This window comes from Agelaius tricolor, unplaced genomic scaffold, assembly GCF_023055355.1.
Source record: "Agelaius tricolor isolate 1412-34295 unplaced genomic scaffold, bAgeTri1.0.p SCAF_11, whole genome shotgun sequence".
NCBI classification, from domain to species: Eukaryota; Metazoa; Chordata; class Aves; order Passeriformes; family Icteridae; genus Agelaius; species Agelaius tricolor.
The window spans coordinates 9791812-9807752 of NW_027269271.1; the positions used below are offsets into that span (position 1 = coordinate 9791812).

The 15941-nt window shown below is 40.1% G+C and overlaps 1 protein-coding gene across 1 annotated transcript in view; it reads left to right on the forward strand.

Annotated features, from left to right (window-relative positions):
• Positions 1 to 12610: 12610 nt before the first annotated feature.
• Positions 12611 to 15941, forward strand: part of NR5A2 (nuclear receptor subfamily 5 group A member 2) — an 83659-nt gene continuing 80328 nt past the window's right edge. Inside the window, exon 1 of the mRNA XM_071435617.1 lies at positions 12611 to 12674. Coding sequence (XP_071291718.1) covers positions 12611 to 12674 — 64 coding nt within the window. The remainder of the gene's footprint in view (positions 12675 to 15941) is intronic.

Here is a 15941-nt window from a genome sequence, read left to right on the forward strand (position 1 = left end):
TAGACTAGCAATTACAGCAAGCAAACCTCATTGGAACAACCACACAGATAAATTCACAAGTTATTAAGTAAACAAAACATCTAAGGAAGGCTTGTCCATACCTTTAATGGCACTAGTCATTCAGACCATAATAATATGATGTTAGCCTTTATTCCTGGGCCTTTGAACTCCTTCTTACCCTGTATATCGGATCAGTAAGCACTAAAAAACACCATATTGGGTAGCTCTTTTTTTAATTTTTACCTCCTTAAATCTTCAGTTCTCATCTCTTGGTAAAATCCATTTAAACAGGGCCCACAAGTTAATGGTTAAACTTGTTGTTTGTAGTACCATTAATATAGGTCAAGCAGCACAATAGTTACAACTGCTGAGGGGGAAGGTACATAAAGACACAGTAAGCAGTTCAGGACCTTATTACAACATGTCTATCAAATGCACGGTTACAAACAATGTGCCTGATTCATCAAAAAGATAACTTCTGCTGACAGTACACACTGTTCCCTGGAGTCTCTTACACATGGCTCAAAAATTAAAATTGGAAATGTAAACTACACAGACACATTCTTGCAAACGTGAGAATGTTTCAGCACAGTGAGCGCTTCCATGCAAAATAACAGATACAGGCAATGGGATGAATTCTGCCCTCATTTGCATCACCGAACACTGGAGAAATCAGCAACAGCTATGACTTTACTCTGCATTTTCTCTCAGGTAACCAAGGGAAGAATTTGTCCCACCAGATCCAAGGACACACATTTTTTACCATGGGATGCACATGCATAATGCCTACAAGAGGGATTACCTTATGCTTTATTCAAGAGTATTCAAAAGGACAGACCTCTATGTCTCAAAAAGTTAGTATTTCAGCAGTACTGACAGTAAGTACTGTTTCAAAACTAACAGCACCTTTAAGTTTCACTTAAGCTCAACATCAGTCATTCAATCTCTGCCAGTTTAAATAGACATCATTCCTGATTTGGGTCCCAAGACCCCTGGCCAAGGTTCCCAAATTAAATTCCCAGGTACCTCGTTGGGGCCAAAGCAAACAGAATAGACAAGTTTCAAGACTGACAGAACTCACCACAGGTGGCACTGAGACAGCTTCCTCTTCTCAATGATTAGTGTCATGAGAGCATGTAGAGAGATCAATCCAATTTACAACATGAGGTTAATTCCCCCCAGGAAAACCAAGCATGAAATAAACAGCTTTTCTGACCAAGCATTTGGAAAGTACAAATAGCATTTCAAACAGTTTTTCACTTTTGAACAGAAATACTTCTAATGATTAGACTGAGGCAAAAGAATTTTAAAAACCTCTATTCATGCCCAAAATCTAGTAACTGCAATTCCAAGAGGACAAGTTTGTCTATTGTTAATCTGGAGTGGAGGAACCAGATTAAATTTAAGCAGGATAATTTACTGTGTATAACAAATTACAGAACTGATACCACACAAATGGAAGTCATTGCATATTGACAATGTACACAGTATATTCTTTCAGACTTCTGTGTTTTTCATTGTTGAAAATTGAAGACAATTTTCCTCCATTTATCTCACTGATGGAATACTTTGCATTTTTGTGATACCTGCTATCCCTTATTTCAATGTACTTTATGAACCTTGGACTAGATCTTCAGCAAGTGTGAATCACCGTAGCTCAATACTGAATTTCATAAAAGTGTTTTAAATCATGCTACCTGTAGAGTGATTAAATGATGTTGCACCCTCCTGTAGACAGAGAAGGGACATATCACAATAGCGTGACATTAAAGCAGATCTCAGGCATGAGGTTAAGAATATTTTATAAAAATACCCTGTTGAATTGCAATTTTAAAGCTTAAAACTTTAAAAGTTTTCAACTTAAAACTTTTAGAACTAAAGTTCACCAGAAGTATTTAACAACTTTGTGGATTTTATAGACAGTAACATACGTCTCATCTGGGGTGTTTTCCATTTAATCAAATCATGTCATACAGTTAAAAATGCACTTTTGGCACTTTTCAAATTAACCCCACTGCATTTTATATATACACTACATAATAAAGACAAACCAATAAACTACTCTGCCTTCTCATTGTGTTCATGCTGGTAGGGCAGCCCAGGTTATAAAATTGTTTGCTTCAACACAAATTCCAGCATGATAAAAGGACTTTTATGCATTCATCTGGCCATCTTTTCTATTCCATATTATAGGTTCTCTCTAATAGCTTCATATGTTGCACTTCCCTCAGTGGGATGAGATGTGCTCCACTTTAGCACAGATGTACAGGAAACCCTGCTACAGAATAGTTCCCATTAACAGAGCTGAATCCTTTTTGTACAGAAATTGTTTATATTAATGAAAACACCACTGCCTCACACTATTGTCTTTCCTGAACATCAATAAAGACTTGATTGAATTCATTTGCTAATTTTAAAAAAAGGAGAAATAAAGTAATGCAAGGTAAAAAGAAAGTTCACAGAAAGTTAAGAATAAGAAATGTAAGAGTCCAGAGAATGTGATGTAATTGCCTGTAAAAACACACAACACTGTAGGAAAATGACTGCTTCCTTAGGTACTCAAGGGATCTCTGCCCAGTCAGCCAGGAAGCACAAGGCAGTTGTGCCCTACTGATGTTCAGATTCCTAAGGGAAGAAGGAAGGGGCTTTATCTTCTCCCACAAACCACCACAACTTCACCCGAAGTAGATATCTGCTGAATTTCATCTAACATTTTATTCCATTTAAAATGGGGAAATAAGGCGCTCATAAATGCAGCAGAAACTAATTTAGTTAGACCAATTCTATTAGCCTCTAAAACATTGTTCTGATTACAAAGATCTGTGTTATATTTCAGTGAATTTCCCCTTCTGTTATAGTAACTGTCCTGTTTAAATGCAGTTTTAGGATGGATACAACTTAAGCTGATGATGTTGCTAAAGCATTTGGTAAATGTTGACAAATCAGTACAATTCCACAATAATACTTCCAATTAGGTTAGCTGGGAGGACAACAACTCACTACAGCACTAATTTAACACCACTCTTTCGTGAAACTGGTGTTAAATTCTGAAGACCATTAAGCCCTAGTAAAACCATTTAACAAAACCTAGTACATGTACCCACTTCTGAAACGGGCAGACAGCCCTGGAAATGAGACACTTGGCTGTGAGGAAATGCAGCGCGTACTGGAGCTGCCTTACCCAAAGGCACATGCACACTGTGTGGGGAGGGTCCCAAGGAGTTGCATCTTGAAGTCACAGAGTTTAGTAAGGATTCTCCTCTTGGCTGGCATGCTTGAAATGTGAGAAACCATTCCAAAACTACAAGTAGCAAACTATCCTTTACAACACTTCAGTAATATGGTAGGACAATAGGGCCTTTGTGCTCCAGAGTGACTCTAGGGCTGAATCATATCATCACAGTGGTTCAAAACTCTCTAAATGGCTTCTCAGAACAATGGCATAAAACCATTTGAGGCTTAAGGAGAAGCACAAAGTACCACACACTGCAGATGGCTTTCAACATTGTGAGCAATGAAATCAAATAAGATAAAGTGAGGATCACCTCCCTCACTAGCCAGCCACCTGGGTCTGTCTGCTTTTAGAATGGCTCTTTTTACCTTCCACAAGCAGAAAGCTGCAGACTTTCAGGTCTCTGCCAGATCTCAGTTTCCCTATATATATATATATATATATATATATATATATATATATATATATATATATATATATATATATATATATATATATATATATATATGTCTTGCATGGAAGACTCCACTTTCTTGAAGGTTTCATTTTAACATGTGTAACTTGTATTTTCTAATTAGCTCATCTCAAAGATGATTTGGCAGAATCAAAAACAGCTGTGGTACTTCTGGGGTCCTTAGCTTTTGTACCAGTTGCTCAAACACGCCATTAGATGTATTGACATGGCTGTCTTGAGTTGAAGACTTCCTCAACAACCTTTTGCTAAAGGATCAGGATTAGCTTCAAATCCTATAAAAATCTATTATAAAGCCCCAGAGCTAAAGCTTTCTAGCATTACTGTGGAGTTTGAGGTTTTTACCAACCAAAAAAGTTGTTGGTTATTGTTGAAGTTTTTTTAAAGCAGGCCAGGGCCTTTCTACATTGCAAACCGCTCAGGCTGTAGTGTCACAAACTGTTCTGCTCAAATAGCCCAGACCAGGAATGGGGTCCTCATACCCTCAGCATCCAGAGTAGTCAGAGGGACTTGAAAACCAGAACACTGTGGATTTCATCTTTCCAGCAGAACCAAATGCCATACTGCAATTAAAGCAACCACAGAAGGTAAAGGAATATACTATAAATTCAAAGGTTAAAAGCAATTCTTACTTTTCCAGACTACAGTGCAAGAGCTCAGACCTAGACTGCCAGTACTGCCTATTGTAGTATTGCATATACAGACTATTTACTGTACCCCTTTTTATAGAATCATTTCTACTAACAGCAGCAGTGCTATTACCGCAAGCAGCAAAAAAGTCTAACACAGAAAATCCTCAACATCTGTACAGCAGAAGGTTCTCTGTGCAGGTACCAAGATTTCAGACATATGGGAAGCAGCAGCCAGAGCAAAGCTGTCCACAAGCAGAAATAGTGACAGGCCAGGCAAAGAGTGAAAAATAACATCTACAGCCAAAAGGGAGGGGGAATAAAATCAAACAGCAACAGAATAAAAAAGAAAAGTATTAAAATGTTTGTGTTTGAAGTAACAACCTGTGCTTTTTATTCATGCTGTGGAAACATTGTTAGCTAAAACTATTTCACTTGAATTCTGCAAGTTTCTTAAGTTTGCTGATACTACAGGAGAAATTATATAAGCATTCCACTTAACTTGCTGCCAAAATCCTAGGATCTGTTGCAAAACTACAATAATTTTGCAAACTTTTGAAATCTCAAAACAATATCTCATCTCTTCTCAATATTTTATACAATTATAGTGCCAGTGACTTGACTAAAACAGATCTTACCAGGATAAGTTAGAAAAGGATTCTAGGTCAATATTTCTTCTCATAAAGAAAACCACAGAGTTTGTTGAACTCTCCACCAAATGAAGCCAGTGTCTATCTTTACTTGCCTAAACACTCATCTCCAATCAGAAAGAGCTTCCACTCTATTCCAGCCCTCTTCTGTTATTCATTGCTTGCCATTTCCCTCAGTGTGCTTTGGTCAAATAATTGATAAACATTTATTATGTTGAGCTTAACAGATGCTTGCTCCAAGACAAAAAAAACAAACCAGCAGAAACATACATATATGTTATAGTTTGGTGCTTTAATGAGAGAATCCTATACAAGGTAAGGGTCCAGGGAAGGCAACGAGACTCCTTTCACAGCCAAACAGGAATGTCTACACTAGCATCCTACCCTCACTATCTGACTCAGAGCTTGCCATGCCGTTAATTTGAAATGAAAAATCAATAGCTATTGTTCAGCCACTATCTCCCATCAACTGATGCCCGTGTCAGACATGGCAGTGGGTTAATGGTAAAACAAGGCACAGAGGTTGCTTTTCAGAAGCATGATTGAGCTGCACATTGCAAATGTCCTGGCCCTAGCTTCTCACCTAGCAAGTGCTCTGTCCCCTCTTGGGGGACTAGTGAGCAGCTAGGACGGGCTATGCATCCACACAGCAATCACCTGGCTTGGAGCTACTGCAAGCTTTTCATAGGCAGGATCTTGTGAGGGTCCGTGAGTGCCCTGTCCAGGCTTCACCAGAGGGAAAGAGCACAGCCATCTTAACGGCCTCTCATTGTGAGCTATCAGAGCAAAAACTTCCCCCCTTAGAAAACAAAAGCAATTAATGAAACAGAAAAAACCCCACATAACTATATATCTATAGCAAGAAGCCTAAGACAATCCAACTGCTCTGAAAAGCCTCCACATTCTAACAGAAAAGCACTTCAAGCCCCCAACAAGTCCCTGTGCTTCCTTATAGGAGTACTTATTGCCAGATTGCAGGAAGAGATTAGGAGAGTTCCTACAAAAAGCTTCAGGGTAAAGCAAGAGCCAGTTGCACCCTAAGAGGAGGCAAACTTGGAGCTAAAGGCAGCAAGAACATAGACTGGGTAGGGAGCTCACCAACAGAGCAGAGTCCCGCAGCAGGAGATCCAGGCAAGCAGAGCAGCACCAAGTCCTGTTGGTGCTCCTGTGGTCATTGTGCAGAAGCAATGAAAGCAGCCGAGGTCTGAAGTCACACCAGAAAATCCACAGAACAATTTTGAGAACGTGTCCTCAGGCAGCACAGCTCAGAGAAGGAGCTGCATTCCCAGCCGGAGCTGAAATGAGCAGGTGGCCCCGTGGGCAGGAGCTGTGAGGGGGACCCAGGTGAAAGCGATCAGGGTCATTAAGGCCCATTAGTGACCTGGGGCCCTGACCAAATCTTCCCTTTTTTGTCACCCTACTGTTGCTTTAGTAAAGATCTCCCAAGTGCATACACATCTTTGTAAAACAGTATTTTCCAGAGGCTGTGAGCAGCTCTCCCTCTTAGCTGTTGTCTGGGCCAGTGAAAGCTTTTCAGTCTCACTGGACTGTTGGCAGGAGTGACCAGAGGAAAGAGTAACAATTTGAGAATGAGAATAATGTAAGTTTTTGGTTAATAAGGGTACCTGAACCTCTCTTCATTTTTCTTTCTGAGATAGAAGTATCCAGAAGCCCCAGTCTGAGACACAGAACTTGGTATAGGCACTATACAAACAAGATTTGCATGCCATTGCAAATGCATTAACAGTCTAATTTAAAGCTGGTTTCTGAAAGTCAGGACTTGTCAGAAGTCCCAGGTGCTACTGCTTTCCCCAGGATTATGGGTACTCCAATTCCAGAGCCATCTGCAATTTTTTTACTGTGATCTAAGCACATGAAATGAGTATACTGTCCCACAAACTGTGAGCATATTGTATAAAAGATACAAAAAAATTAATGTTATACTAATCTATTATTCATTTAACTGCACTGGGGAGACGATGTTCTTGAAGGAATTAGTATTTCTCAGATCTTAAGTCTACTTGGTCTGTTTTTTAAGAACTGCAATATTTACCAAAAGTGGTGCCTAGATGACTTGGAAGACAATAAAAAACATGTTATTTCAGTGCTATATATGCTCCTGAAATATATCCACTGGACAGAATACATACAGCCTTCTATTATGAAGTTTACGTGTAAAGTAGTTTTTGTTCAGATTTCAACATGCCTCCAGAAACCAACCACATTAAGTTTCAAATTGCCAAGAGACAGACTAGTGCTCTGTTTAATTATTAGTGCCATAAACCAGAACAATATTTACCTGCTTATAACAGAGCTTAGGAAAATCCACTTATCTCTCCTGCCAGTTGCTACATTTCTCACAGTTATTAATAAAATGATCAGAAATCCTTATTTCTGAATGGCCTTTACCCTACTTTTCTCTCCTGCCCAGTGTCCTTCCTGATGAAAGTCAGCTTGGAAATTGGAACAAATTCTGCACGTGCTCACTGGGAAGACAGAAAGAAGTGGGAGTGCTCCTGTACACCAGATCTGAGGAGCCACTCAAGCCTTGATTTCTCCTCCCTCTGGCTGGAATGTGGCCTGTCAAGTGTATTACACGTGGTTCTGCAGTTCATCAGCCTCCTGACATCCTTCTGTTCCTGGTGCAATAAATGAGTTTCAGCAAGGAGACCCCCTCTGCTTAGACATGAAATGCCACTGAACTGCTCTCCTCTGCCAGTCTTTCACCTTTCAGTAGCATTCAGCTTGCACTTACTTCATGGTCTCAAGCAAAGCCAGTCTGTGTGGTGTAGCACACATGCAGCTTCCTTCAGAAGCAGAAATTAATCAGAAACTCATCAGAGCACTCAGGGTTTTTCACAAATTAGTTTCCTGATGTAAGACTCAGTATTTCCATCCCACCTCCAACTAAGGTTTTGGAAGGTTTTTGTGGTGTGGGAACAGGGGTGGAAACAGAGTTATCCCTATATCCTATGTGTGTATCTTTAAAAAAAAAAAATAATCTAGATACCAAGTTCAGAAGGTTTTAAGTTCCACTTCAGATTCACTTTTAGACTCCCTCGCACCTCTTTCTACTCTCTCCTTTCAAAGTAACAAATTCCTGATATTTTATTAATAGTGTTCTAAGAAACTGTTGTCTGTTCCTGAGTGCTGTGTGAAATGATGGATGAGTTCACAACACCTGTTACTGCTACATACGTGCAAGTCATTTCCCCCTGCCTGTTTCCCTGAAATCTGTTCTTTTCTCACAAACACTCTGCTCCCATTACCAGTAAATATCTCCTAGATAAGCTTTGTAAAGGTCCATAACTATTTTTTAACTTTCTCTTTGTACACCAATAAGATAGATTAGTGGAAAAAAAAGGTGTACAAGAAATTTAAATTGAAGCTACTTACACAGATAGACCAGCAGATGAAACTCCTCAAGCCATGAAAAAGTTTTATCTTTCAGTGCAGAGAGTTAGCACTAAATGTAAGTCCTAACAAAGCTCATGCTATTTCTATAATTAAGACTAAAAGAGAACTTTTGTGATCCACAACTGTATGCTTCCATCTGCACAGAATTGAGTTTTCCTTTTAAGAAATGCTGGAGGTCACCTGATTGCTCAATTAACCTAAAAAAAAAGTGTTCTGTACTTACCTCCTCCTCTAGACATTAATTTATCATCAGAAATATTCACTGAAATAATTTTTGTAATTAGTAAGGAAAAATCACAGGAAGCAATTTTATAATTCCTACATTTCATTATTCATCTCCAAATATGGTTTACATTAAATTGTATTAATCTAAACAGAGAACAGAAACATGAGAGACTAATATATACTGATAAATGTAATCAAGGAAGAAAGTTCATATTTGGACATCCATAAAGAAGGCAGCATGCAGAAGCTTCTGCTCTCCAGAGCTCCTTTCCAATAAGCTGAAAATCCTGAGTAAAGGAGTAGCAGACACTTAAATGTATTTTAATGCAATTGCATTCTACTGAGATGATAAACATCATGTGTAAAATACATACAAGTAAAAAACAAAACTAACAAGAAATTTTAATAGTGCAGTTGTACCATAAGACCAAACAGGAATTAAGGATCAGCTGATGAAAATGCCTTAATAAATTAAACCTTCTATTTCAGTACTGTAACCACTGAAAAATCCAATGGGTAAAGATCATCAGATATATCAGATTCTCACAATTTCTTTTACAGAACTACTAAGGAAAAGGCATAAACCTGTATTTTAATGACTTGGTATTGCATATGTGAAATAAAATTCATGAAGGTGGAGAAAATACACTGAAGCATCCAAAATAATTTTAAATGTTTGTGATAGATATGGAGGAACATTGGAATTACTGAAATAGAGAAAAAAATTTTAAGAGTGATTTCCAGATCAAAGAACAAAGAGCTTGCAAATCTCTTCCCACCTATGCAAAGCTCCAGCTGAAACCAACTGGGCTACTCTCAGGACCAGAGAGCTCATGCCTGGAGGGCACCATGCCAAGATCAATGCCACGTTTCCCTGCACTTTAAGTAGAATGAGAATCATGTCCTTCTTTTGATGAGTGCTGAGCTGAGCACATATCTTTTCTGAGTTGTATGAATAATAAAAACAACAATACATCGAGATGGCATAGAAAATAACAAGGAATATGCTGAATTCAGATAAGCAATATCCAAAATGTTGCAGGAAAATTACAAAATCATGACTGAGCTCACTAAATTTACACTAAGTTATACAAGTCGGGGGAAAAAGCTCTTTGAAAAGGTCATTTTTAATTTCAGTCAGTCCATTTTCAAGGCTTATTTCTTAATATTCTTATGTGCCAAATGAAATGCCACCTGTGGAAATGCCCATGACAAGAGAAACTCATTTTGACTCCATTTTTGTGGTAAATGGTTGCAAAATAATTTGATGTGCAAGAGTCAAAGGAGGGATTGTTGCCAAGCTTTTGAAATCAGGAACAGTTTCTTTGAGGGACATTTGTTAGAGGGACAAACAAGGGACAATTTCATCACACGAGAATTGGCTAAACAAGAAAGAAACTAAAAGTTTATCAATTAATTATCTTCCTGAAAGATCTGAGACAGAAAAGCGTATTTGAAACAAAATTAACTCATCTCACCTTCTCAGGATGAAAACGGGAAGGAAAGAAAGGCAGAGAAAAACAGGGAAATACAAAGTGAGTCTATAATGCTCCAACCACAGCTAGGAAAAGCTGTTCTGGGTGAGGCTGGTGGCTGCCTTAGCAGGGACTTACTCGTGAAAAGTTACAGTTCCAAGCAAAGTAATGAGCCGTGAACTCAGGTACTTCACTGGCACAACTCCTAAGCCTCATTATGGATTCGTTTCACTTGGACTCCAAATGGATCACTGCTAAACACATCGAGCTGCTGGATCACAGGCTGATATAGGCTGTCCTGGAGTTTCCCTAGGAGTTTCTTTTCCCCTACTGGACTAGGTATAAAGAAAGGCAAAGCAAGTCTGTCTGGTTATGCACCTGGCATACATTCCTCTGTCCGTGGAGACAAAGTATCAGAAAGGGAAAAATAGAACATTTTTCAGTGACCCTGACATTTGATACTGATGCAAAAAAGGAAAGGAATTACAGTGTTTGAAGCCAAAAGCATGAAGTTTCTCTATATTTCCTATGATTTAATATCTCTCTCCCCCACATACGGCAGATTCCTTTATAGAAGCTCTTGAAGATGGGCCAACAGCGCTCCAGCAATGTCTCCGATGATACAATGGAAAGTTTCTAACCACAGTATCATTTGCAGCATTTCTCATTTCTTTTATCCCCAGTCCCCAAAGACATGTCTTTTCTGATGGAATAAATGTTTCTTTCCACTTTTTATGAATAAAATTGAAAATCTATTTGATAACCAAACGAAATAAAAGAGACAGAGTCCAACTATTTAGCTTTATATGAAATCTGTTTTAAAAGCTGGCTTCCAGCTTTCACTCAGTCTAAACAGATAAAAAATATCAGTGACACTTTAAAAATACAGTACCTGTTTAAGCAGATTTGTAAGTTAATTTTTTTCCAGTGATAAATATGAAGGTAAGAATTTGAGACATCAGACCTTCCCTCTACAGCTTGTCCTCCTTATTAACAGGGCGTCTACAGGAGGGCAGTACTGTGCAGACCAAGTGATAATTTGGGGTTCCTGGCTGTAAGGCCCAGTCACTGCTTGGTTTGCCACACCAGCCCCATTTTCAGACCAGCTCTCAAGCTCTCATCCTAGCCAAGAGAAGCAGTTCAGTTTGTGCAGGAGCTAATCTGTTTGCCACTGTATTACCAAAATCTAACCACCATGACAAAGTATATAAAAAGGCACATGCTGTTTTACAGCCCTCTGCAAGTATAAAGAGAAAAAAACTCTCACTGACTTCAAGAGGCTTCAGATCTAGCCCACAGTGGAACAGCTTCACTCTATTTTTCAAGAGAAATGAAATGTAAAATATCATCTGATTATTCAGGCTTGAGTCTGATCTCACAAAGAGTATGCAGACTTAATCTATTGGGCTGGAGCTGCAGAGGCTGTCGGTGGCACTGCAGAGCAAGGCACGCTGTGCTCAGGCTGGGAGCTGGCATGCCCTGCCCTTCCTCTGGACAGGGTGAAAGCAGAACCTGACCCACTCCCAGCTGAGCTGAAACATCACCCAGTCATCTGCACAGCTGCCCACTTTTGTAAAAATTGTTTAAAGCCAAACTCTTGACAGCCATTTGACATGCTGTGGGTAGGGTTTGTGCCTCACAGCCTTAGAGGTGAGTCCAATACTCTACGTATCATAATCCTGGGATATCAATGTTTAACCATGTTGTAAAGCTCTTTAGTGAGAAAGTAGTATATGCTTTCAACTAAATGGCTACAACCTGGAGCTACTCTCCAGCCTGAGGACTGGGGCAATAAAATGGTTTTGTGTGACAAACTATCGGGAGAGATTTGCTGGTGCTGTTAGTCAGAGTGTAGAATCCCCAGTACATTCAGAAGCCTCCCTTAAGGAATTAATGCTTGATTATTTTGCCATCCAAAGAGTGTTTACAGAAGCCAAAACAACCATGCTTGCTGTCCACTGTGCAAAGAGGTGATGACATCAAGAAGACAGGTCACAAGTCTGAGTTTATAGACATTACACTCATGTTGGTATGGCTTTTCATCCACTCAGTATGATCTTATGACCCCACAACTTTACAACCTTCCCCTCTCTGGGCTTCATAGCACCTCTCCACTCTAGGTTAATCATTTCTCTGCCATTATCTGCCAACAGTTCTTATCTCTTTTGCTGTCACTTTATAACAGGGTCTCTTATCAAGCTGTACTAAATCACGTGATGGTGCCAAACCTATCACAAGTTGCAATTCTTCTGATTAGAGACTATCATGAAATGGGATACATGGTTTACAGCAGGTCACTAATGCTGGAAAAAGTACAGAGTCCACTCAAAGACATGCTTGTTACTTTCTGAATTCTTGGATATTTTTTTTGTTGTTGTTCATCACGCCGACTTTCACTGAAGGCTATCATAGCCTGGGTCTCAAGGCCAGAAAAGTTTACAGGCTGCACCTCTCCTGTACTCAATGCTGTACCCCTTGTACCCAAGGGTACGGTATATTTACACCTAATAATGTCTTCTGGTTCTCACACAGCCACCATACAGGAATCTATAAAACATGGACTTACATCAGCTGGTAAGTAACAGTTTTCTGTTTTGAAGATTCTGCATAAATATATTAGATTTCTGGGTATCCAAACTGAAAAAATCACCACAATTGGGTGAGTCTATGATTAATTTGCACATATACTTAGGCTAGAGACAATATTACAATAACATGTAAAAATATAAGAAAACAGATGATGATCCATAGAGTAACAATTTTCTCTAGAGATAATGCAATAATCAAATATATATCATTGGATAATTAACAGTATTTTTATCTATTATGATTGATAATAACTGTGAAATTGCGTGTATGCATGTAGAAACATTTGCAAAAATTAAATTTAAATTGCTTCTGGCCTGATAATTCATATTGAAGAAAACCACAGGAATGGTTTCATCTTTTCAGTGATACTGTGGTTTCTGTCAAATGCAGATTCTTTCTTACAGCTGAAAATTAAAATATGTCATTCAGTGGGAGTGGGCTGGGTAATAGAAGTCAGTTAAGACTTCAGAGCAGCAAAGAAGTGAATACTCTCAGTAGCATATGGAAACAGCACCCGCTCCCTGTCAGAACGCCATCAGGCACAGGTTGCTCTGGCTTGCAGGCACAGGGGGCATTGCACAGCCAGATGTCCCAGGGTGTCCCAGGCTGTGGTGGCTGTGGCTGAGCCCCGGTGGGTGCATGTCCTCACCACCTTCCTGCCCTTCTGCACACACTTCCTGTCTCAGGCCATTCTGTCTCTCACCACACACCTGGACTGAGGTGTCTTTCCTTTCCCCTGTCCCACCAGGCTGTGCCCAGGCTGAAACTGGGGCCAAGCAGGGCTGCAGAAGGCTTACCAGAGGAAAACTCTCCGTTATGGAGCAGAAGGTGCTCCACAGGCCAAGCTAGCAGCGCTGCAGGTTCCACAGCCCAGGGTTTTGCAAGGCTGTGCCTCAGCACAGCATTTCCTGGCAGGGATGAAAGAAGGGATCTTTGGCCCACAAGTGGAATCAGGGCACGCTTTCCTCCTCTTGCCCCAAAGTGCGTCATCACAGGGCAGGTGAGGAGTTCACCCTGATGCTGGGTGTGATGTGGGCACCTTGCCATAAAGGGAGGCTTTGGGACCGTGGGGATGGAGAGCACAGCAACAGCTGCAGGAAATAGCCTCAAACATAACTGATCTTTGTCTTCTGGGTAGAGCTGCTGCTTCTCCCAGAGAAGGGCTCCCACCTTGGACCCAACTGTGTTTCACCAGATGTCCCCTCAGAGTCCCTGTGCCACCCTACAGGTGTGGGGTACTCCTCTGCACAGCTCTGTCCCCAGAAACACATGGAAAAGGTGGCAAGTCCAGCTTCCCCTCCAGGTCTTTCTCTAACTTTTCCTCTTTCTGGTTGCCACAGAGGGACCCTCTGGCTCTCTTTCCTGAAGAATAGTAAAATAATTATACATCTCATTTATTTGAAGAGTGGTTACTCAGATAAGGTTTCTTAAGGTGAAAGGATAAAACCCTAGAAGAAAGGAAAATAAGACACTCACCTGTGATGTTTAGACCAATTAAATGCCATTTTCATGCTTTCCAGAAGACTGGCAGTTCTTTCCCAAACTCATGTGGATATGAGAAAACAGATTGCTACAAGGAGTAGCAGAGACTCTTGTCACCATACCACTTATACATGTGCTGCATCACAAAAATACCAGGACAGATTCATAACGCATGGCCCAGAAATAAGCAGGCCTAAATCTTGGGAAACTTTCCAAAATCCTGTGCACTCTGAGTCAGGGGAAGGATTCTGTCCTTCCATGACACTGCTGAGCCAGAGCCCATGGTAGCATCCCTGAAAAACTCACCTAACAGCCTTTTGAACTGATCACCATGTACCCGTAAGGGTTAAATGGAACTCACACCAACCTGAGGGCCTCTGCTTGGAGCTGGGGGAACCAAATAGGAAGTAGCCAGATTCTGTTCTTATTTGCACTGGAGAGTAATTCTTTAGGAGAAAAAGCTGTTCTCCCAGGGTAGAAGTACAATCAGCAGCAGGGTCATAAGCTCGTACAAGTAAATCCTATCCCCAGACTTTTGATTTTGTCCTGTCCCTCCCGGCCTTCTCCTTCCCTTTTCCCCTTCTAACCAAGGCAGAGTGGGTTGGTTTGTGAGGGGTTGTCACAGCCACTGCACCCTCATCCCACCAGCCCCCCAAGGCAGGGACACTTGCTGCTTCCCACCACAGAGGCTGAGTTGCCCTTGTCAGGGAGCACTTTGTGCATTTCCCCACCTGGCAAAAAGTTAGTTTTTGTTATAAACCACTGACATGTCACAGCTTCCTCCCAGCAAGGAGGGCATCTTCCAGCTCCCATGAATGCAAATCAGACTCCACTGATATAAATAGCAGTGCACCTCTCCCTTGGAGGGCAAACACAACCAGCTGGACTGTGAGTGGGCACTACTGGTTGTTGACACCTGCTTTTAGGTTTATAGTCATACAAACAAAGAGACAACCAGAATTCACAAAATCTTAATAGTACATCTTATCTTCCAGATGACAAACACCATATGGACTTATAAATGTTTTTATGGAAGTGCCATGATTTTTTTCTTCTACCAGATTCTGAGGCAATACAAAGATACTTGACTAGTTTTATTTTTCCTCGAATCAGCCTCTTGTCTTAGAGTCATCAGGGACACTTTGCAAATTTTTATAAGCATTAGCTATGACTATTTAACAGAAATAACTGTTTCATTTACTTTTAAAAATGGTTATATAAGAGGAAAAATAATCTACTTGTAGTTTCCAACTGTGATATTTTTCAGTTTGTAAAATACTTACTGCTGTCTTCAGTTTAATGTGTCCTCAGGCAATTAATCGTATTCAAATTAGGGCTCGTGAATTTGGCAAAGTTAGTTTTTATGTTTAGTAGTAATAGGAATAGTAGCATTTTCATGTGATTAACAAAGACAGTATATACTATCTTTAAAAGTTTGGATCAGGATTTTGGCCAGCATTTATGCAGGCAAAACTTTCACAGCAGTGAACAGTTTGAGCTTTGTTAGGACTGTAAGATATGCCATAGGTTATTTTCTTATATCATTGGACTTTTGCTGTTACTCTTTTATTAATTTTCATCCCACTTTTCCTGTCCTCATTTGCTTATACTGCAAATGAGCTATCTACAAAAGGAGCAGTATTTACATTTACATCCAATTTTTTTCTGTTAGTCTGATTTTAAATACCACAATACATGAGGCAAAGATGATGCCTGTGTGAGGGATCTCTCCACTACTGACAAAACGCCTCAAGCTTCTTGTCTGTGAGG